Source organism: Punica granatum, chromosome 2 (assembly GCF_007655135.1).
Source record: "Punica granatum isolate Tunisia-2019 chromosome 2, ASM765513v2, whole genome shotgun sequence".
Taxonomy (NCBI): Eukaryota; Viridiplantae; Streptophyta; class Magnoliopsida; order Myrtales; family Lythraceae; genus Punica; species Punica granatum.
In genome coordinates this window covers 27,193,219-27,218,357 of record NC_045128.1, presented here as the reverse complement: position 1 = coordinate 27,218,357, position 25,139 = coordinate 27,193,219, and the positions used below count along the sequence as shown (strand labels likewise).

The following is a 25,139-nucleotide window of genomic DNA, read 5'->3' as shown; positions in this document are numbered from 1 at the left end:
TTTTATTTATTTGAGAGAATAATGTGAAGGTTTATATTGTACATTTATTCATGTAAGAATCCGGTTGGAGAGTGGACGGTCGGAGAGTTTCTTCGAATTTAAGGTGTCAAAATGGGCGAGTCAAGTGCAACCATAAATCATGCTGTAAATAAATAAAATGACAAGCCTAGCAAGGTAGAGTACCGAAAGGGCGTGTGGGATATAAACCCACACATGAAAGAACCCCCGAATTCATAATTTTCGATTTCGTACAGACCATTACCTTAGCATAGTAGGTGTATCCCATACCTCTAGACCCGGGCAACTCATCGGCCCTCGACCTTCTAATCGTAAATAGGTAGTGGCGACTCCCTCTCACGTGCGTCCGTCGCACGTCCCTAGGAGGGTGGACCCCTCCCAAGCCGCGTTGCATAGGCGCGCACATGCGTGCCTCAACGAGACGAAATTCGGGTGCGCACAGCTTGGCGACTCCACTGGGGATACTTAGAGAGTTCGGGCTCGCTCTCGCTTGCTTTGTTTGCTTGTTTATTTACCGTTTTCCGCAATTTCTCGCTTATCTACTTTACGTACTTTTATTTATGCACTCACATTGCATATCACGATAGCTCTAGTTACCTATGGGTCGCGTCCCACGACTGGTAATAAGAGCATGGGTTAGATAGGGGTTCCAAGTAAGGGTATGTCGTACGGTTTAACCGTCGATTAGGCTCCCAAAGAGCCCCACTCGATTTCAAGGAATTCACACCCTCGAGTCAGGGGCCCCCATCCCTAGATAGCACGGTCCCTGTAGTACCGAAACCATACATCGTGCTTTGCCTCCATGCCAGCCTCCAACCTGGCTTCAGCAAATAGTCCGTCGAGTCAACCTGCGTGCCATTTGAGTCCCTTTTCATTTTCGAGAGAGATATACATGTACCTTGTAACTTTCAGTAAGCCGTGGGCATTTATTTTTTGCATACATGCATCATACGATTTTGAAAATTAGGATGTCATTCGTGTTGATGAGTTTTAAGTCGATCTTTCTTTCGTCTTGGTAAGGGATGTTGTGCTCGGTCTCTTGTCCGCGCCTCGACAGTGTCACATCGCCACTCGAGAAGATCACCCACATATGGAAAGCACTACGCACAGTCGACTACCACTATATTGTTGCGTTCGTAGGGGACATTCCTTTGTTGGCCACTCGACACGTCGACTGGAATTTTCTTGAGTTCGGCATTGCTTTCTAGAACCTAAGCCACGCCGTTTTCGACGTACAGGGTACCGAACTCATGCCAACTATTGAGGAGTACCGGACGCTCATCGGCCGAGCCGCGGTCCCCATGGTATTGTGGAACCCGACTTCCGCACTATCCGACCAACTCTAGTCTCACGCCTACTCGGGGTTCCTACGACCCGTCTAATTGCCGAACTTGCATACTCCAGTGGCACGGAGATAGTAATTGAGAAACTTCTCTTTTTTATTGAATCCCGAGCGCACAAAGTCCAAGGGAATTTTCTCCGAAAGGATTTATATCATGCTTTCTTATTACTAATTTTTGGGACCCTCCTATTTCCTCGCTCACGTGGTCTCATCGACGCAGCCTTGGCTAGCGTCGTCCTCTAAGTGGTCGGAAGGCGCGATAATGAGGTAGCCCACGTGGCTGAGACCATTCGATCCCTCGATCGTGTTTTGAGAACACGGGACTGAAGGATGAGAGGATCCCCTGTCCTTTTACAAATTTGGCTTAAAAGCCACGCAAGCCCCCTTGGTCTAGTACGCCCGATTATGTACTTTAATGGCCTGGAGTTGATTATTTCTCGATTGCTATCCCTCGCTTGTGGAAGAACGTAAGATTTCTGAGTGGACAAAGATTCTTCGTGAAATAGCACCTAAGGGCTTCAAGTGGCGTGTCGCGTGGATGCCACCCAGACCCATGGCTCTTAGGTGTTCTGATTTTCATGGAGTCTCACTTTTGAGTCATGCGGGGTCCACCACTTATTTTCCAGCGCGAGTAGTAAGGCAGCTCGACGGCTTACAAATAGTCCCGGATGATTCCCCTTCTCCAAGGCATGGTAGACCTGATGGCCGCTAACATGGCTGAGATGATGGCCTTGCTCAGGGGGCCAAATCGCGCGTCTTCAAGCTCTACCCTGCCTCTCGCACGCGGGTCAACCATCGACCTCGCTCCTTGGGTCCCGTCGACCCATGCATCAAAGGGCGACATAGCGGCCACCCCCGCACTGACAATTATCCCAGTGCCTGCTCCTCATCCGACGCATGTATCGACAACTCACCCGGTCAATTTCTCCCAACCTCAATCCACCATTCCAGCAACTGTCTCACTTTCGCCCATGATGATTCCCCTTATGGACCCGGTTATGTTTGCACCACCTCCCGCGTCCATACCGGCTCCGACTACGGTCTACACTGTTCTTCCGCCGACGAGCTTCCCAGTATCAATCGCCCCTGCTTCTGCTCACACAACTGAGCCTTTCCCTTACCAAGCTCCACAACCCACATCGGCCTCTCCTACCAAGCTCGACCTCTCATAAGTGTTACTTTCTCTGAATCGGGCACACCGACTCATGTGGCCCCATAGCTCCACCTACAAATTTCTTCCCTGAAATGGAGACCGAGCAGGAGAGGAGAATGAAGAAGGAAGAGATTATGAGGGCCCTCTAAGCAAGTGATCCCCGACACAGCACGAGCTACATGAATTCGTCTATTTTCCCGAGGATGCAGCTTCTCCCGAAAGTCAAAATGCCCGAGTTCGAGAAATATGATGGAACTAAAGACCCGCGGCACCACCTCTGCCACTATCACGCAAAGATACTCCAGTACTGGGACTACGAATAGTTCGTTGTCACCACTTTCAAGGAAAGTCTATCAGGACCGGCCCTTGACAGGTTCATGTTGCTTTGAGCGGATGACATCCCATCTTAGGTCGAACTGTCCAAAAAGTTCGTTGAATAGTATCAGTACAACATAGAGACGCCTCCATCTTTCTTCGAGCTATGCACAATGGAAATGGCAGAGGACTCGAAGTTCGAGAAATATGCCACTGATTGGCGCTCGGTAGCAGCGAAGCACTTCCCCCCCATTTCCGAGGCGCAACAGATATAAATGTTCCACGGGACACTCAAAGGGGCCTGCTATTCCTATCTCATGGGTCACTAGTCCTCTTTTTCAAAGATGATTATGGCGGGGAAGCAAGTAGACCTGGGTATCAAACTCGGAAGGATCGAAGGCCTGATGAGGAAGGGGGAAGGAGAGTCCTCGAGAAAGACCACTACAACAGCGGCCCCTACCGGCGGCACGAGGGGTAAAGAGATTTCAGTTAACGCCGTCAACCCAGGACACCCGGGATCTCAACAGTACTCGGTGAAGTTCACACCTACGCCACCTGCCACTTCCGCATACGCTCCGCCGATCGTGCAATATCAACCTCAACACCCCGCTCAGCCGGTTTATTATTCAGCTCTGCCGACTCCATTCTCACCGTCGCCCCAGCAACAAATTGTCCACCACTACCCCTGTAATGATAGATTTATTTAATTGATTACCCAAAATACTTCATAAATATCACATTTGATATATATTTGAGGCTTATTGGCCTTCATAAATATATATTGACTAACATCTAAAGTGATGAATCTTGTTATGGAGTCTTGTTGGGGAATCTTTAGAAGGAAGGCATATATATAGTATGTGTCTAATAGAAGGTAGGGGAGGGATATAAAGGTTTGCAGTAAGATGCTTTAAAAAATCATATAATTGAAAATTCAGAATTAACAAACCAAGAAACTACAAAAAAAGAAAAGTAAAATATGATTCGATTATGGTTTGATTTTACTAGTATTTTCTAATATGGGTTTGGCGTTTTGGTTTCTAAGGCTGAAATTATATATATATATATATATATATATATATAAACTAACTGAAGATATATTCACAGTAATGTTTTTCCTGCCCATCGTCCTCAATACGTATCCACATTAGGTTTCATTTGGATATATATTAGTTAATATAATTAATGAGTACGTTCTTTATTTTTTTTATGTGCTTATCAGGCTTTATTTGGACATAACGGTGCGTTTGGTTTCAGAGTTAAAATAACTTTAATTTTGATTGTGGAAAAGGACAAATGTTGTGTAGTGTGTTGAATTAAAGTTAAAGTTAAAATTTTTGACTTGAAAAATGTGTATTTTTGTTGTGTAGTGGGTTAAGTTAAAGTTAAAGTTAAAGTTTTTGTGATTTTAACCCTGAAACCAAACGGACCATAATGTGGTTAATTATTAAGATTTAAGGGGTTTTTTAGTTCAACCCTAAAACCCTAATATAAACCCTATCAACTTTGACGAATTTATATTAATTAAGTTTGTTTGGATTTTAAAATGGTATGGTGGTATTAGCCATTTGGTTTCGCGGCCTAGATAAAATCAGAACCCGTGATAACTCAGGATTGCATTTAATTTTCTCACATGGAAAAAAAAAGTGTACGCCCACAAACTGAGAAAAGGTCTAAAACACAATTATTTTAAAATGATTACGTCATACATGCAAATAAATTACTCAAACTATAGTAAAATAACTTAATTTAGGTACATTACACATCTTTCAAATAAGTTACATGTATTTATGAAACCAAAAAGTTACACGTATTTTAAGAAAATTATTTGGAAAAATTTCTTAATTTTTTAGTAAATTAGTATATAGAAGTAAACTATACGAATTTCAAAGATTTTTTTTACTATTATTAGTAAATTACATGATTTTACGGAAATTTTCTTGAACTTTTGATAAAGTATTTGAAGGCACCATATCACCACTTTTTTAATGATGCATTATAGATTTTCCTACAATCTGAGGGGAAAAGAGAATTTCATATTTTGATTTTCTCTTTAAAAAGTGGTTTGGTATGAATGAAAAAAATATAAAAATCGAATTTATAATTTGGTTTTAGTTTGCGTCCAAGAACACACCGAAAGTTGAAGTATGCAATTGAGGGCAGCGCCGGCCCCACATTTAATATAATCTCCACTGTGTAAATTATTTTAATTGCTCGGCCTGAGGAAAAAAAAAAAGAAAAGAAAAACAGAAAGGAAATTGCCTTGATTAATGGGTGCTACAGTAGGGAATTTTAGATTTTTTATACCGTACAAAACTAATATGAGCGCTTAGAGCATCCACAGCGATAGTCCATTTCGGGACCAGTTGGGTTCACGTAGTAAGTGGGCCAATCCCGAAATGGCACTCCCGCTGCGGGAGGTTCGGGTCCGCGGCAATGGCCTATGAAATGGGTCAGCACCGAGGGCGGCACTCTCCAACCTATTGACCAGTTTTTTTTTTTAAATAACGGCTGAAAGAGCGGTTGCTCTTTCAGTCGTTATATTTAATTTTTAAAAAAAAAAATCAGCCAACGGCTACAAGTGTAGCCATTGGCTGATTTAATTGATTTTAAAAAAATCCTCTATAAATATTACATATAAATTCAACATTCTTCACACATTTTCTCATCCTTTTTCTCTCATTTTCAAGATGGGTACAAAAAGATGTTGAGCGAGCATTTGGCGTTCTACAAGCTCGATTTGCTATCATACGTGGTCCTTCACGGTCTTATAAGAAGTCCAAGCTTGGAAAAGTTATGCAAGCGTGCATTATTTTGCATAATATGATTATTGAGGATGAGCGTGAAACGTATATCAAAAGATTCGACCTGCTCCCAGATACTAACGAAGAAGAAGTGACCGTGGGACCATTGCAAAGGTATGAGGGAAATATTACTCCATATTTGAGTTATATCCAGAGAAGTGTTAATCTTCATGATAAACAAAAGCATCGACAATTGCAGGCGGATTTGGGGGAACATCTTTAACAGTTTCATAACCATTGGGGCATGATTACCAATGAATTATCAATTCGTACCTTTTCACTATTTCAATCATGTAATATTGTCCTCTATGTAATGTATTTTCTAATGTAAATAAAAGCATCGACAATTGCAGGCGGATTTGGTGGAACATCTTTGGTAGTTTCATAACCATTGGGGCATGATTACCAATGAATTATCAATTTGTACCTTTTCAATATTTCAATCATGTAATATCGTCCTCTATGTAATGTATTTTCTAATGTAATGTTTAAATTATGTAATGTTATTGTTAACCATTCGATCTTATTCGTAATTAATATTTATAAATTATTTATATTTTATTGAAAATTTAAATTGAAAAAAATAAATATTAAATAATTACAATTTTTATTAAAATCGAAAAATTAAATGCTAATTTATTAAGTAAATATAATATTAAATTAATAAATATGAAAGTATATTTTTAAGGAAAAATCAAGTGAGGACCATGCGAGTGCCACAAAATGGGACTTGCATTGTAAAGGGAGTGCAAGTTTTGTTCTTGGTTGCCACTTTGTTGACTAGGCCATCCACATGTAGGGTCCCAAAAGAGGAACTGGTCCTCGTATTGTGAATGCTCTGAAATCCCTCTTCATTTAAATTTAATCATTCATCGTACATAAATTTTTTTAAAAGTATTTCCATTCTTTACTTTCCAATTTTCTTCCCACGAACCTTTACCACAATTACAAATTAGCCCTCATACATTGACCAATAAGGGAGTGCGTTCTCAACTTCAGCCGCAGACTGCAGAGCCACTTCACCCAGCCCCCTAAATCTCGATTGTCCTCTCCTCGTCCTTACTGCTCCTCCCGGCTAATTATCGAGAAGAAATTAAGGTGTTTTTTCCACAAATATTACTGAGTTCTCACAAGAAGTAGAAGTTGGCTATTGAATTTGCTCAGTGATGTTAATTTGCTTGTTTGTTTGATGGTACAGTAAAGGCTCGTGGAAGGGATATGTATGTGACGTTCCTGATGTATTTGGAATTCATCATGAAAGGAAGACTTTCTTCCCCCCGATATATAATAAACTGTTCAGGACAAATCTCATGTCATCGACCACAAGCCACCGAACCGGTTTTTATTTTCTAAGCCAATTTGATGGTTCACTTGAAACCGTTTGATTGATCTGTATGATTTAGATTCTCGTAAACCGATTTGGTTCAATAGTACACGTGGCGCAATAACCTGAATCCACATCATCAGCCCGGCTTTGTGATGATATCGAACGTCGACGAAAAGCATTGTGAGGAAAATCACATTTTATATAATAAAGGAATCAAATCGTAATTTTTTAGGGTGTTGTGGAAATTTTAAACCTTATAAAGATGGACGGTTCAGATTAGATTGAAGGTGATCTAATGGTCTAAATTAGTTATGTATAATATGAAAATATCCAAAATTTACACCATAGAATTTGGCTTGATTAATTAATTAGATTAATGGTGCCTCTTTAGTAGGGATTTTTTTTATTTTTCATTCTGTACAAAATCAATATGAGATATTAGATCACCCTTCATTTAATATAGACCGTCCATTGTACATAATTTCTTTTAGTATTTACATTCTTTACTTTCCTATTTTCCTCCCATAAACCTTCACCAGTGTTATAAATTAGCCTTACAAGTGGACCAACGAGGTAATGCCACGTCATTGACCATAAAAATGAAAATTATATTTAAAATTTAATTATAATTTTTTAAATTAAAAAATAAAAACATTTTGTCTAAATTTCTATTTTCAATATTACTGTTGATGTTTGTACATTTGAATTAACAACAGTCATTACAACGACAATACAATTGTAAAATGATAAAAGAAAAAAATTACTCACTAATTCACCTTTAGACCCATCTCACAATCTCCATTTTTTTCTCTCTACCCTCACGTTACTCTTTTAGCTGACGCTTTTCTTCCAAATTTTTTTTCCCAATTAGTTATATTATTGTTTTTTATTTTCTTTGATTCTGATTAAAAGAAGCCATTTATTAGAGCTATTACACATTGATGGATGATAGTTAAATATATTAAATTTATGTATTAATTCGATACATTAATAAAAATATTATTTATTGAATAATTCTCCACATAATGTGAATATACCACTAATATTAAATTGGGAAAATTATACAAAAAAACCTAAGTTTTGTAAAACGTATCAGTTTTGCCCTAAATTTTGTTTTGTAACAAAAAAACCATAAGTTTTTTAAATTGTCTCAAAAATGACCTCCGTTATAAATTCCGTCAATTTTGCATACATGGACTGTTAACTTTAGACATAAATTAATAAACAAATAAGATAGGTTAAATAAAAAACTTCAAATTTTCAAAAAAGTCTTAATTTCATCATCAATTTAATATGTAATGAAAAAAACTATATGTTTTTGCTTTAAAGTCGGCCCCGGCTAGCATCTCCTCTCATGGACCATTTCTGAGAAATTTTTAAAATATGTATTTTTTATATAACAAATCAAAATTTGGAACAAAATTGAGATTTTTCTGAAAATTTAGGTTATTTTTGTAAAGAAAAGAGAAGATGATCAGATATGTGTAAATTTTGTGGGTCCCTTGAAGTCCACGTAGGCAAATACACCGCAAACTTAACGGAATGGTAATGGGAGGTTAAATCTAAGACGATTCTCAAAACATGTGATTTTTTTGTTACAAAACAAAATTTAGGACATAACTGAGACATTTTATAAAACTTATGTTTTTTTTATGTAATTTGCCTTATTAAATTTCAGTATTTTCAGTAACCCCTCATTTTCATTTCTTCCACAGAATTCTCTCTCCAATCACCCTTCACCTCTATTTTCTCCCCCTCTAAAATTATTTTATAATCCTTGCATAAAAATCTATGTAGATTTTGAGAATTACAAAAAAGTAATTTATACATTTGTAGTGATTGTAAAATTATAAGAATTATGTTAGAACGCATGTCGTGCGTTTATGGGTCTCGTAAGGAAGAAGTGTTGATGTTTGCTTTTCTGGCCTTATTTCACATACAATACTTCTAATTTGGGGAGGTGGAGCGCTAGTCGGCAGCCACCTTCGAATGCCCTCTAAGAGGAGATGAAAAAACTTATGATAATATGAAAAAAAATATATATGTATTTGAAATAAATATGTTATTAATTTTTATATTTAAAAATACTAAGATAGTTTATTAAAAAGATAAAATTGTTAACCTAATCTCTATTATAAGATTGAAATCATTATAATATATAAGCTTATGATAATATGAATAAATAGAAATTATGTATTTGAGATAAATATGTCATAAAATTTTATATTTAAGAATGTGTGATCGAGTTTGTGTTCATTTACAAGAAATCAAATAAATATGTGAGCAACTGAATAAATATACAATTGCACACTAATCGAGAGAATGCTAATTGAATCCGTCAAAATTATCTAATTTTATTAATTGATTATTTTATAAAAATCAATATATGCAACATATTTATATTGACAATTAACTTGAAAATGTTATACATATTAATTGAAATAACTAGCTTCATATAATAATAATAATAAACTTTGTCTAATATATAACAAAAAAATATTGAAGATTATTATTTGAAAAATTAAAAATTAAAAATATTATTTTATTAAGAAAACTGCTGTTTGAAAATGTAAATAATTATAGTAATAAATGATATAAAGAATATAAAGATATATGAAATTGAATCTGTGCAAAGCACGTGACAAAAAAGCTAGTTTAATGTAAATTTATATATAGAGATATTAATTTCATATATAGTCTACAAATCTATTTTAAAATAAATTGATAGACTACCACGTATGCAGATGTATACAATTACACCAACATGAATTGGTTCAGATAATTTAGCACTAATTTTTTTAATAAGGTCCAAGATTTGAGTCTCGTGAAAAAAAAAAAAAATTCTACCCTCAATAGATTAACTTGTGTCAAACAACGAATATGGGCATACCATGTTAAAAGTCGAGGGCAAGGAGAATATTCAGAGTGATGCAATAATGAGAAAAATTCAGTGACTAAGATCATTCATATTAAGCGTGAAATGAACATCCTGATTCAGAGAAAAATGAATGGACACTATTCCCTCTTTTTTTTTTTTTTTGCTAAATAAAAATATGGTGGATAGCAGTAATGGTAATATTGTCAACTCCCACTACGTAATATTCGAGCTTTCTTATTTAACCGCGAACATATCAGACGAATTGAACTATCAGTACAAGCACTGACCCCATCAATATAGTATCACCAAGGTCTAGCATTATTCACAGAAGTTGGTGTCCACCAAGTCCAAGCAAAAGACACACTTCTAGTAAATATTTTGACGCAAATGCAAAGAGTGGATTCAACCTTGAAGTTACCAAATCACGTGAAAGTAAGTTTGTTAATCACTAGATGACGTGGCATCTGGATAATGGATTGCCAGGTCACTCCTACTCTGCAAAATTTTCTCGCAACAAAAACTTCTTTGTCATAAGTAAGGTATTACGAACGTGGTTTGATTCAAGCGGTTCGATACTTATTTCGCTTAAGTAAGGCTTGGGATTCGAGTCCCTGTAAATGCAGAAAATTCACACTGAAAGAGCTTCACCCCTTAGTGAATCGATCCGGTTTGACTGGATTAGTCGGAACCCTATTAATGGAAAAAGTTTTTTATCGGTTGAATTTTATATTTTGGTGGGTTGACCTGACTCGAATTGAATTAGTTGTCACCTATTGAGTTTTCAAATATCATATAATATGCCGCACAAAAAGAAAAACTCTTTGCCAAGAAAGTGAAAGTCTTATATAAGATAGATATAACAAATGATAATATCACAACTCAGTAAGAGCTAAGAGTCCTTCAATATCACAAAAAGGTCTACCGTAGACAAAATAGAATTTATTATGCGTTTAATGACAGAATATCATGTGATATACTCATTATACACATGACCGGAGCCATTTATATCCCTATATTTAGTTTTTTATGTATTGATATTGGACTCTATACAGAAAATTGATTCAGAAGCTTCACATATGTACATATATTCTGTCTGATTTAAATTCAATTCATAATCATAATTGCTCAGCTCGCGAGGCCAACAAGGCTGATATATTTTCTATTTAATTCAATGGATATGCTTTTTAATTAAGGAGCGAAACATTTTAGGAAAGATCAAGAGATTATCGGCATTCTGCGTCCTACACTCAGCGAGTCTATCCATATGGTTGGTTATAGATAAAACTTTGATTAATTTGTGCCGTCTCATGTGATGATGATGCACGCATGGCCCATTCCTATCATAATATTCCCAGCATATCATCCAATCCACCACAAGAGACAGTTCAGGTTCTTGAAGCCCTGACAAGCTTGTCCATTACCCAAATTGTATTGGCACTTATTAACCCACAAAAAAAAAATACTTTCACTTGGACGTCCATATACGCATGCTAGACTAGCTATAATAAAAGAAAGATGTCCTATGTAAAAGAAAGAGCAGTGCAATTGCGCACATTACCTAATAATCATGAAGTATCTAGTTCGATACTCGTTGTAAAATTATTCGATCCCATTTATTAGCTATTAAAATTTCTATTGTCTCGGTAGACAAAGAGGAAGGCCTAGCCTAAAGAAAAAAGAAAAAAAACTATAGAGACTACAACAGCATGGTATAGAGACCCCAAAAAATATCGTTGAAATAACAACGTTCCTAGGCCAGCTGACGGGAGCAAATAGATGTGAGTATCTAATGGTAATTACAACGAATTTCTCGCCAACCAGTCAGGACAAGAATTACATTCTTGATAAGTGTGGACTAACTTAATAGTCCACTGCCGTTCCAAGATAGCTCGGATTCCTTCCACCAACGAAGCAATGCATGGACCACTCCGACAAGCACTGAGTATGAGCTTCCTTCCAAATATACACTTGGACGTCCATGCACGCATGCTAGACTAGTTATTATAAAAGAAAGATGTCCTAATATGAAAGAGTGTGTAGTATAGTAGAGCACGTTTTTACTTGATAATTGATAACTCAATAGAATCGTGTTAATCTATGCACTTTTTTAACTATAAATCGATGCTAGGACCTTGAATTTGTTTAGTTTTAGTTAGTTTTTCGGTTGTTTTTAGTTTAGTTTATAATCTTGGTTATCTAGTCTTTTTCTCTGTTCTACGAATCACTTGGAGTATTCCTTATGATTTTCGCGTTAACAACATAGATGTTTGCGGATTTGGGAACACTCGAGAGTTTGAGATCGAGGCATGAACAATGTCAAGGGAGCACGTGGACCACTTAGAGGGGCCGGGCTTTGTCATCAAGAGTTATAAGACTTTGTCTCGACTTGGAGCCCAAGTTACTGTTAGAAGTTTCCAGAAATGTGTGGACCCGAGGAAATCCGTTATCAAGGACGGAATATCTTGAAATTTCATTTTTTTTTCTTTTAGGGAAGATTATATTAGAAATTTCCTTGAGCTTGATTTTAGGAATTTAAAATATATGGATTTGGGAAGACAGCTTCTAGTGGGTATTTAAACCCAAGCGGGCGTGACATGGAGAGAGTGGGCAGAGGAGAGGGAGGGAAGAATCGACTTGGGTTTTAGGAGTTCACGGTAAAATCTTACCTTTCTTTTTAATATTTTTGTTGAACTCTTTGTTTTCAATGTCAATGTTGAATTCGTCTATGTATTTTTTAATTCTTATAGGTGAAATTATTTATGCTAGTATTACAATTGAACTCGCATGTAATTAATTTGTTTATTTTATCTTGATCTATTGAGCTTTTGATCTTGATCTATTTATTCTACCTTGTGCTTAATGCTTGTGATCTCCTGATCAACAGTTGTTATGATATGTTAATCTGAATGACTTTAGAAAATGAATTTTAGGTTTGGAACCAGGATAGAGTATCATAAGTTCAATTTCAAGGAATTGAGTTGATCATTGGATAAGATAGGAATATACTTACACACTTTATATAGCCAGATTAAAGTTGAGACTTAATGAATCTAACTCAATTTCAATTCCCATAAGAATATAGGGAGTTGAGATAGGTATTTTTCCTAAGCAACTCGAAAGATACAGTAAATACTTGTGAACTTTAGGTTAGTAGAATAAGAATTAATCGAATTAGGGATAGAGGAAATTTATCAATTAGCGAAGTGTGGGGAAATTGTAATTCTAAGTCGTCTCATCAATTGATTTTCGATTATTTTTAATTTGCTTGACTTCAATTAAGTTGTGATAATTTCGAAAGTTCGTAAAATTTTAGGTTAAGTTCTCGTGTGAACGGTACTTCACTCACTTTATATTACTCGACCCGTGCACTTGCATACTCCAACCATTACTTTATTACTTATGATGGTCCGTGTACTTATTGAGGTTATAAAACTGTCAAACAACAAACATAAAACTTCTGATTCGATACTCGTTGTGGGACTATTTGTACCCTTTTATTAGCGATTAAGATTTCTATTGTCTCGTAGATATAGAAGGAGGCCGTAGACTAAATAAAAAGATAACAAAGTCAGAGAATACAACAGCAAGGTATGAAGACCCCAATAATGTTATTGAAATAACAATGCTCCTAGGCCAGACAGTGGAAATAAATGGATGTGAGTTCCTAATGGTAATGGCAATGAATTTCTCGCCAACCAGCCTGGACAAGAATTACATTCACCGTGGGTGGGGACCACTCCCATTCCAAGATAGTTCGGATTCCTTCCACCAACGAAGCAATGCGTGGACCGCTCCAACAAGCACCGAGTATGAGCTCGCTGACTATCTTTGAGTCCACTTCAAGCTCCACCTGACGACCACCATGGCTCCATGCACGCTTCAGCCAGATGATTACAGCCCATGACTCGGCTATAACGACAAAAGCTAGCCCAATATTATGCGAAAACCCCGACACCTATTAGTCCTATCTTGAAGTGGAGCCCTAGCACCTATCAACCCCGGCTAGTGGCAGAAGCTAGTCCAATATTAAAATTTCTATTTTATTATGCTAAATCATAGAATTTCTTTTTTTTTTTCAAAAAAAAAAGTCCCAATATGCGCCCCTTATTTTTTATTTTTATTCTTTTTTTCCTTTTTGATTTTGCATCTTGGCAATCACTCATTACTTTCTAATGAATATAGAATGGAATGAGTGCTTCTTGGGTCAGGAGAACATCATGGGTCAATCTCCGGTGTTCCGACACAAGCAATTTGCGACTGCAAACATCATTAGAGCTAAAATGCATCAAAAGAACTAGAAAGGAAAAAGGAAAAAAAAATCAAGGCATATCACAGCGAACCCTAACGCACCATATCGGAAAAGCCCAAATGTTTAGGTATTAACATGGTTATGATTCGAGATCATAGTACAACTCTTTCTTTAGAAAAGGGGGTTTGCACTTTGGAGAACTTCTTCGATGGTTATACCTCACAATATGGGATGAGGAACACCGATCAAGTTGCAACAAATGAGAGAATGAGTGTTATCATTTGACTAATTTCCATAAACATTCTTAATCATAACAATCTAATTGGTCTTCACCACGTCTTGCATTAGGGCCCGTCATATCCCGCCCACCAAAAACGAATTTAGTTAGTTGATAATTTGGTAATGTGTGTCAGCACCCAATTTTGGTCCACCGGCTCCAGAGGGGCAAATTCGTCATTTTGCCACCCATGAGGGAAGTATTTCCGATTAATTACTCGAGTATTCACGATTTTTGAAAATAGCAAATTTTCCTAATTTTACACCAATTTTATGTTTTTTTAAAAAAATAATGCTATTTAGGACGTTTTCGAATTTCGCGTACATTGACGTCAATTTTCAAAATTTGAAACAAAATTCGAGGTTGAAAATAATTTTATTATCGATCAACGAATTTTTCTGAGCACGATGGCGATCTCGAATTATTTTTTCGACGTCCGATCAAGAAGATGGAATTTTCAATTTATACGCGCGTCGATTTCGAAAAAAAAAATCAATCAAAAAGCCGTTCAGAAGTCAGACTGCTGACTTCTGACCGTGACTTCCCCTTCTTCCTTCATTTTCCCAGCCTTCGTCCTTCTTCTTCTTCTTCTTCCTCTTCTGACTTCTTCGGTTTCTTTTCTTTTTATTTTCAGATAATGGCAGCTCCCTGCAGCGCCGCTCCTCTGCCCGAGACCGACTCGTCTTGTCACTGTCCTCTCAGCTACGTTCTTCCTCTGCACACGTTAACTCCGACTCGCACGGCAACGACCGGAACCGGCTCGGCCCCTCCTTGAAAACCCACGGCTCTCTCTCTCGATTCCGAAAAAAAAACCGGCCACACGGAAGCTCACAAAAAAGAAAAAAAAATTTCCCACAGCTCACGCTCTCCCTCAGCTCACCCGGATTTTTCCCCGACAGTTCACCCACGGCCGAAACCTCCAGCTCCTAGCCGAACCTGCAACTCCCCCAGCTCACCCGGGAACCCCCAGCTCGAAGTACCCGAAACCCCGCTGCCCCTCAGCTCGCCCGATCCTCCCGAAAACCCCAGCTCACTCATTCTCATCCCGACTTTCCCTCAGCTCTAGACCGGTCCGCCTACTCCCGGAGCTCGACTCCCCGAGACTCCCTCAGCTCGACCGCACACCCGAATATCTCCCGGCTCCCTCGCCTCCCTCTGTGTTCTTGTTTTGGCTAACCGGGTCGTCTCGTTTTTTTTTCAGGTTGAACAGACGGCCGAGACCAGCAACCCGGACAGCACCAGGCGGCCTAGCCCGGTCCTCCAGCGGCCCAGCCCGCTTCAGCAGAGCCCAGTCCGGCCCGGTCCGCCCCCCCATCAGTCTGAATCCCATCGGCCCAATAGTCGGTCCGGCCCACTCGGCCCAATTTGGTCCAGTCCACCCCACCGGATCTCGGCCCGACCCAACTCGTCCAGCAATTTCCTCTTTTTTATTTTTTTATTTTACAGATTCACCCCCAATCTTCCGAACTAGGTAAATCTCTGACTTAGTGGCATGTTTAGGGCTCCGATTCTGAATATTAATGCTTGCTTGGACGAATATGATGTGAAATGAGCGTTATTGAGTCGTGTGGGTGATCGGATTTGTCGCGAACTCGATTTTACGAACTTTTTATTTTGTCTCATTTCAGTCCAGAGGACGCATTTTTATTTTTTCAGATCTGTCCCAAATTTTAAAATTCCTTTCAACCAAGTCCCAGTCATTTGTACCATTTCCCATTCAGTCCTGGAATTTTTCGGAATTTTTCAAGCACTCCAAGGAACTTTTCAAGTTGTTTCAATTTAGTCCCGGGAGATTTTCTTATTTTTCCAGATCCGCCCCAAATTTTAAAATTATTTTCAGTCAAGTCCCGGCCATTTTAATATTCCCAGATCAGTCCTTGAAATCCCCAGAATTTTTCAAGCATCCCAATAAACTTTTCAAGTTGTTTCAATTTAGTCCCGGGGTCATTTTCGCCTCTTCAGATCAGCCCTGAATTTTGAATTATTTCCGTTCAAGTCCCGGTCATTTTGATACTTCCAGATCAGTCCTCGAAATTTCCAGGATTTTCTAAAAATCGGTTCCGGAACTTTTCGTGTCGTTTCAATTCAGTCCTTGGGGCATTTTTATTTACAGATCAGCCCGGACTTTCAGATTCATTCCAAAGGAGTCCTGGGGATATTTTCAGTAATTCTTACACAGTCCCCAATTTTTCAGAATTTTCAAATCAGTCCCCGAAACTTCATCCGAATTTTTAAATCAGTCCTTGTTCTTTTAAAATTATTCAAATCAGTCCCTGGACATTTTTAAGATATCCAACCCCTACTTACTTGGATCCCCGATCGACAACGTGTGTGCCCCGTTTAAATACTTTATCCTTGTAATTATTTTGCATACAACGTGATGATGCGTGCTCTTTGCATGATTTTTGCTCGCATGAGTCGGTGTCGTTTTATCAATTTTCAACATTATGTTTGCGTATGCTTGTATGTGTTCATCATGACCATGGCGGCACCGATTGTGTAAATTTGCATGTTCGTTGTGCTTGACGTGATAATGTATTCATGATCCGTGCTTAAATACTTTATTCTCGTTTTAATCGAAACCTCACATGAATCGGATTAATCATGCAAACTCGACCTAAAATTAATTTTTAAATCCTAAGGTGGTCGGGAATTAGGATTCGCATCGGACGGTCCATCAATGATCGGCTCGACGGTCTGAAACCCGAATATTTAGAGCATTTGGCAAAACATTAATTAGTTTAATCAATAATTTCACTAACGGGGTAATTGGACGTTCATGCGATTAATTAATTCACTTAGCCCTAATGATTTTGTACAAATTGGTAATAAACCGGTAACACGCGTCGATAGGTTGCAAACATGCGTTGGTGCCCTTTTCAAAACTTGCAAATTTTATCAAAATTGAGACGCGTGGCTCGATGTGACATGGATGTCTAGGGAGGACTTGCGCGTCTTGACTCGAGGCCTCACCTGATTTCAGGAAACTCAGGTCGGGACGTGGAAGTTCTTCTTAGATCACTTCCGGATAGATTAACCGATCTTTTGGCTCTTTTAGGGTTCTTGACAACCCTGGAAGGTCCAGGGGATCGGTTAACGCTGGTCACAGGCCGAGGTGGCCCGCACCGCGTAATCTCTCTTTCCGGAAAACAATTTTTATCTCAAGGGCAAAATCGTCTATTTGTAACCTAGCGACACCCCCCTAGGGTTAGAATAAGAGAAACATGCGGTATCAGGGCAGGGATGGGCTACCTATCTAGGCGCAGGTTCATCTGCATAGCCCGCCCTATCCAACCGATGAGTTTTTGTTATTCTAGCATAGTCTCGGGTAGTTGGTTCGGGTGGATTGGCTTAAAATACAAATACCGGATTAATTGTATACTTGGCTAAGACAAAATGGGCAATAGTGGGATAGGCACTAGGTTTTAGGATGTACAGGTGGAATCAATGTTCGGTAATAACCTGTAACAACCGTAGTATCACAACATAGAACAATTCTAAAAGCAACCCACAAACACAAGATTTGACAACAGACGTCACGTACGTCAAGTCCTTGAAAATAATGCCAAATGCGAAATACCTTCCCGAGGCGATCCTTGATCGATTCACACCTTGTACCCACTTTGTTTGCTTTAGGGTAGGATTTGTATGCCAAGATAACCCGGTTAATAATTGGTTAATTAACGTAAATTCGGCAACAATAAAACCCCATTATTTGTTTATTTATGTCCGCTTGTTAACATTCTTGCACTTGTTTGTTATGCGGATCGAGCTCGATCCTTCAGGGCACGATTCATAGGGGGTCCAACGCCCCAATCGTAGATCACGGGGTTCAATTCCCCTAACACTGAGCGCGCATCTTAATTTCAATTTCGGTCTTTTCAAACCACACGGTGAGCACGAGTGGAATAATAACCGAATGCAATTCGACCGGGATTCAGTTGTTGTAACTTGTATTTTATTTATTTGAGAGGATAATGTAAGATATATATTGTACATTCATTCATGTAAGAATCCCGGTCGGAGAGTGGACGGTCGGACTGTTCCTTCGAATTTACGGTGTCAAAACGAGTAAGATGAGCGGAACTTAATTAAGCGGTAATTAAATTAAAATGGCAAGCCTAGACAAGCTAGAGTACCGATAGGGCATGCGAGATATAGGCTCGCATGTAACAGAACCCCCGAATTCGGAACCTTGGGTTTCGTAGACCATATGCCTTAGCAATTAGGTGTACCCTGTACCCCTAGACCCGGGTAACTTGCCGGCCCTCGACCTTTCGGGTCGTAAAATGGCAAGTGGCGACTCCTTCTCACGTGCGTCCATCGCGCGTCCCCGGGAAGGTGGACATTCCCAAGCCGCGTTGTATAGGCGCGCGCTCGCGTGCCCCGATGAGATGAAATTCGGGTGCGCACAATGTGAAAATCTGCAATTTCTTCAACTATTCTGATGTGAGTTGGGCCATACTTGCCTTCGACAGGCGGAGCCTGGTACCCCTGTTTAGGCTTCCTACTGTTGCTTAGGCCCAAAGGCATAATCTGGGCTTAAGCATCTGACACTTATCAAATAGCTAGCATGACTGTGTAAACTCTCGGCAACCAAGTTATTAGATAGCCAATTTGGGCTATTGGGTTCACGAACTCTGTCCTAATCGACGCCACGCTCTAATCAGCAGATTAATACATGCTTGCCTTATGAAATCCCAAGTTCGGATCGGTTGTAGGTCCAAAATATAACCTTCGAAAGACATTAGCAATGCGTTTGTTTTCGGAGTTAAAGTCACGAATTTGTGATTGTGATTGTGATTGTAGAAGAAGACAAAAATATATGGGGCCCATCAGTTTGACTTTTGAAATAGGAAATGAATGGAAGGTATAGATAATTAATTATAATGGGATTGTATTTTAATAATATATGGGGCCCACCAGTTTGACTTTTGAAATGTATGTTTTGTTATGTAGTGTTTTGAGTTAAAGTTAAAGTTAAAATCTTAAACCACGACTTTGAAAACAAACGGAGCATAGGTATCTTCGAGTTATTAATATTGCGGTAGCCAATTCTATTTACCAAAATCATGGGAATTAATTTGGCGGTTTTGGTCAAGCCCAATTACTGAAAGGGCTAAAAGCCGGAAGGGTGCTTAATGTTTGCTGTTTACTGTGCTTGGTAAAGTGCATCGACAGTTTAACATGAGTGATCTTATGATCAATTTACGGATTTCAATCTTATCCTCGTTTTCCCTCGTATCTAAACAAAACTCAAAGCTTTTTTGGATCCCGAGCTATGGAGATTTATGGCGGTCCATAGCCTACTCCTTTGTAACCTTCCATGTGTCACAATCCAAACAAATTCTTAATATAGCTCTGCAACTGCAATGATAATGGCAGTCTTGTGTGAATTTATGGTTCTGACGTTTTCTAGATAGATCTATGTTATTCATCTATAAAATAAATAATAAATAAAAAAAAAGTCCAATATAATCATGGGAAAAAGACATTTTTGATCCTATAATTTCGATTTTCGATCAATTTTGGTCATATAAGTTTTAAAAGTATCGAATCAATCTCATATGTTTGCTCTGTAAGACATTTTTGGTCCATTCCGTAGCCGGCCATAACAGGACTTGATTTCGTTAATTTTGTCCATGTGTCAATTTCTAATTGGTTGAAAGATTAAAAATTTAAATGACAAATAATAAAATAAATAAGTAATAAAATATATTTATTATAAAAAACAAAAAAAAAAAGAGGGGACCGTATTGGAGGCTCCCCTCCGACCACCCCTCCTTCTCGCCGACCTCATACAGCACCGGTGTGGTCCCCAAGAGGGAGGGGTGGCCGGAAGGGGAGTCCCCGATATGTTATTCTTCACTTTTTTAAAAAAAAAAATTATTATTTATTTACTTTTTTATTTTTCTTTTAAATTTTTAATTTTTTAACTAATAAGAAATTGATATACGGACAAAATTAACGGCACCAAATCCACATCAGCAGCTCTATTCAACCAAAATATACCAAAAGTGTCTCACAGAGCAACATATAGGATTGATTTGATATTTTTGAAATTTATATAAAAAATTAATCGAAAATTAAATTTATAAGACCAAAAATATTTTTTTTTTTTCATTTATTTACCCTATAAAGTGGCGGCCCTCTTCTCTTGATACCTTCACCCCATCTCAAGGCCAGCTTTTGTTACGTTTCTTTTTTTCTTTTCTTCTTTTTCTCTTTTTCTCTTTTTTTTGTTGGCATCCCCTTTTGCATTTGGTTTGTCATAGGACGCAAGAATAAACCTACTGGTTCACATGGGAGACAAAAGTTCCAGTCTCTACTTTATATATAGCCGAGTCCGAGTCGTATACGTTGGGAGGTTGTGAGAAGTACTTGTGCATTAAACTTGTCGCAGATAAAGGGGTTAAACTGCCCAAGACATACACCTTTATGGCCATCAGGAGGAATGGTGTCATTTTATGAAGAAAATTTACAGTTGCGAGAATTTTACTCTCGAATAGACCAACTCAGCTAACCTGAATTGGGAAAAAAATTATTGAACGTTCACATAGCAAGTGTTGCACTAAAAAAATCATAATGGCTGGCTTGTCAAATGGCTTTGTTTGTTGTATATGCCTTGTCTAGGTATCACTGTATAATTGCAAGCTTACCAAGAAAAACACAACAAAATCAACGTGAGTTGGTTTAAGTTATTCGTACTTATTTCTCTTAAATAAGGTCTCGAATTTAACTCTTGTGAATAAAAAATATTTATGCAGGAAGAGATTTACCTCTTAATGAACTGACTTGACTTGAATTGTCTTAGTCGTATACTCCAAAAAAGGAAAACACAACAAAGGCAACACCGTAGAGAAAGTACATGCGAGCCAAGATGTTCTTGGCTTTGATTCTTATCATCGGATTCTCCATGCCCCTTCTTTCCTCTATCCTTATTCGCTATTACGTTAGTAGGCCTTTCGTGCAATTAAAATATTGAACTCATTATATTTAATTAAGTGATCATAGACCCAAAAAAAAAATCGTTCATATATATATTTGGGGAAGTTATATGGGAATATTTATTGTATAGTGCAATTTTTGTGAACCATTGGATTCCTTCTACTGGTGATTAATAAGTAAATAAATAACTAGTCATTTCACCCGCACGTCATGTGAATTTTGTATGATTTTATTTTATGTTGATATTATTATATTTACGAATATTTTATAATAATAAAAAATTTGAAATGAATAACCTCCTAAAAATATCTAATAGATAAATACATTGTGAAAATTAAAAAATTAATTATGAAAATATAAAAAAATCAAGGTATATATTAATGTAGGGATGCAAAAGGTCGATCGTCCATGAACTGCAGGTTACGAGCAAAAGCTCCTCATCAATCGAGCGAAAAGCTCTCATAAAAGGAGTTTAAATTATATAATATATATATATATAGATATATAGATAGATGAAGATAAATATAGACCGGACGTATAGAGTTCACCATATAATAATTTATGGAAATTCTCGTATATATTTCAAATGCTATAGTAAAAAAATCTTCTTTAATTATAATAGGCCTTGAGCTCCCCTTATAATTCAGGAAAGAAAAAAAAAATTCTCTTTACCTTTTTCTTTTTTGCCAGACTTCTTTCTTTCCTTATCCCAAAAAAATAAAAAGTTTCTTTCTTCTACAAAAAATTTGTTCTTTCCCCACCGGCCGGTAAAAGAAGATTTGTTCTTTGCTTATAGAGGGAACACGATAGGCATAAGTTTTTAGAGTACAATTACTACTTGGAAAATGACGATTATCTTGTGTGTTCAATAGAAAGCGAAAGATCATCAATTTAGGACAAGAATACCGTGTTGCGATGCACCTGGTTAACACGGATAAACCATCGGACTTGAGTAGTTACCCAGTCTCTTAGATAGCACCAACCGATAACATATAATAATAAATACAGTAAACTTCCGTAAACGAGCTAAATATGATTTGATTCACGACTTCAGGAGAGATCAGCTTGTGCATGTAGTGTCACGTCTCTTTGGCAGTTAATGGTTATATTCTGGCCTAACGCGTACCGAATTGTTAGGATGCCATAGGATCATTCTTGTCCCTTTTTTTTCTTCTTTGAGCTGGTGATGCTTTGCTAAAGTTCTAAGCTTCTTCACTTATGTTCCAAATTCCACCATGCAAGCAATCCCTAGAACTTCCAGAAGTTCATACAGTTTGGGACAATAGAAATGTTTCCTATATAAAAGAAAGACCAACACATTGATAGCACACTCGCCCTTAAAAGTCCCTAAAGTCATCAGATCCCTCTTCGATCATCTATATAGAGATGGATGTTTCGACCGAGGTGAGGTATCGCCGGTCAGCTTCCGGCCTAACAAAAGTCGCACACGTGTTTGCTATCACATCTCTTGTTCTCCTCCTCGTGTGGCTGCTTCACTACCGCGAGGGCCTCAATTACTTCTCTGACAATGGATATCGCGTTTTCAATGTAAGAACAGCCGACCGAACTTTGGATTGATTTGAATGGTGAAATCAGTTCATTTCGAAAATCGAGATGTTTCATATCCGGAAAGAAATAGGATCAAGAATGCAACGTCCACCAACATGAATATCATGGCAAAATGTATGTATTACCCGTGAGAACGGCCTTATGTGTCTGATTATAGTTATGACCTTCCGCAACACATATGCAATAGATATCTTAAGCAGATGTAGTATAACGATTTCATATCATATCAAGAAAGTTAAAATCGTGGCTCATTCACCTCCTCAGTTTTAATTTCTGTGTTTTTAGCCATTCAAATTGATACAAATACTTCACTTTTCTGAAGTGCAGATATATGTATACTATAGGATTTAACTCTTGTTTTGTTCATTTTTGGGCAGGTCCACCCTTTCCTTATGGTTTTTGGCTTAGTCCTCTTTAGTGGTGAAGGTACATATTAACAGAAACCCACTTCCCTCCAAGTTAAATTCAGATATTTTGCTCTTAACCCTATAAACTCCGTGACCTCATAGAAAATAAAACGATATCTAGAAAAAGGAGTATGGGGTACTAGCACTCGCTCTCGACCTAGAACATGTCAAATTTAATTCTCATCAGTTGGACTTTTCGTATCCCTCTATTTCCTCTTACTTATCCTCTGTTAGACTGTTGGACAACTTCCTATGTAACTGCAAAATAAACCGGTTTTTGAAACAAGAATAGCATACTCGTTTAGACCATCTGGCTAGTTCTGCATTCAATGTTACTCCTTAGCGATTGTTCTCGAAGAATGTTGATGGACTTCCTAATGAATGACACACCATTTGGAAACTATTGATTTTGGCAGCCCTGATGGCATACAAGACAGTTCCAGCGGAGAGGAGAATGCAGAAGAATATACATATGTTCCTCAACCTCATCGCTTTCATATTAGGAGCAGTTGGCATACGCGCCGTATTCAAGTACCACAACATGATGAACATAACAAACTTGTACAGCCTCCACTCATGGATCGGTATAATCACGATCTGTGCATTCGGTTTACAGGTAACAGTTGGGTTCTAAGAAATTATAACAAGATAGAGTACAAAGACGTATATATTACGAATTCAATGACAAGTGAGAGATATTGTGTGCAGTGGGTGATTGGGTTGTTCACCTTCTTGGTGGGAAATGCTTCAGGATCAACCAAAGCGAGAGTGGCGCCATGGCATGTTTGTTGGGGCAGGGCAATATTTTACATGGCAGTGTGTGCGGCCCTGACCGGGTTCATGGAGAAGGCTACGTTCTTGAGACTAACGCAGCAGCACGAGGCCCGCGTCCTCAACTTCACCGCGCTGTCCGTCCTCCTCTTCGGCATTTTTGTCGATCTATCCGTCGCTCTTGGCCGCTACATTTGAAAAGTTCTTTGTCAATATTGCTTGAGTACTCAGTGTGGTCACGACATACGAGATTCATAGCTATTTGTTATAAATTTGTTGTGCGCTTTGAATTTTTTGATTGTGTATAATGTAACATGAATGAGCTAATTTTATAATCAGACTGCTCGAGTATAAGTTTTTTTATTATATGATACTGATTTTTTAGCCGCGTTGGCATAGGAGGCCGACTGCCTTCAAGATTTCTAAGACTACCTTCAAGCTTTTTAAATGGATAAAGGCATATCACAGCAAACGCACCTTAATTTTGCGAGTATAGAGACGATGAATTATTTATTATTCACTAGCATTGTTGAAATAGGATTTTGTTCTTGCTTTTCAAGGTGTCAAATATTCGAAGATTGGATGTACAAGTGGTTGGGCATGTTTGACCCAAAATGGTGGTCTCCTTAACTTCCCAATGCATGATTTTTCTTAATCATTGACTCCGAGCACCCGTCGGACTTTGACTGAGACTAATGACCGTACGTAAAGTATTCCCATGTGAAATACCCAACCTCTAGGTGTACAAGTGCTTGAATCCATATTCAAGCCAAAAACTCGCCTTGATAGGATGGCGAGACCATTCGTGCTATATTTTTTCGTTGTGGAATTTTCTTGATCCTTAACCCTCCACAAAAGTGTTACTCCATCGAAATTTATTGTAATTTGCCATTTGCACCAGAACTGTAATTAAGAAATTCTATGTTTCAATTCTGATCATTGAAACTTTCGATCTCCTTTTTCTTTTCTTTATATCCCTTTGTTCCCTTCTAAATTCATGAACATCCGTATAACTTGGAAAACATAAAGGTGTTAAATCGGTTTGGCATAATGCAGTAGGAGTCTTTCACAAGCTACGGCA

At 38.0% G+C, this 25,139-nt stretch overlaps 2 protein-coding genes across 2 annotated transcripts; both read left to right on the top strand.

Annotated features, from left to right (window-relative positions):
- Positions 1–2,049: 2,049 nt before the first annotated feature.
- On the top strand, positions 2,050–2,532 carry LOC116193842 (leucine-rich repeat extensin-like protein 3). Its single transcript, XM_031522593.1, has one exon. It carries the CDS (start codon positions 2,050–2,052, stop codon positions 2,530–2,532), a length of 483 nt encoding a protein of 160 aa, XP_031378453.1.
- Positions 2,533–22,533: 20,001 nt separating this feature from the next.
- Positions 22,534–24,442, top strand: LOC116194597 (probable transmembrane ascorbate ferrireductase 3). The gene is made up of 4 exons (XM_031523446.1): positions 22,534–22,859; positions 23,258–23,306; positions 23,704–23,903; positions 23,996–24,442. Exons 1-4 carry the CDS (start codon positions 22,698–22,700, stop codon positions 24,254–24,256), a joined length of 672 nt encoding a protein of 223 aa, XP_031379306.1. The 5' UTR covers positions 22,534–22,697; the 3' UTR covers positions 24,257–24,442.
- The last annotated feature ends 697 nt before the right edge of the window (positions 24,443–25,139 follow it).

Bases quoted from the DNA above. Each gene is read 5' to 3' on its own strand.
- LOC116193842 (XM_031522593.1), top strand. From the start codon at position 2,050: ATGGTAGACCTGATGGCCGCTAACATGGCTGAGATGATGGCCTTGCTC.
- LOC116194597 (XM_031523446.1), top strand. From the start codon at position 22,698: ATGGATGTTTCGACCGAGGTGAGGTATCGCCGGTCAGCTTCCGGCCTA. The intron at 22,860-23,257 runs GTAAGAACAGCC...ATTTTTGGGCAG, and splicing joins ATGGATATCGCGTTTTCAAT to GTCCACCCTTTCCTTATGGT. The intron at 23,307-23,703 runs GTACATATTAAC...TGATTTTGGCAG, and splicing joins AGTCCTCTTTAGTGGTGAAG to CCCTGATGGCATACAAGACA.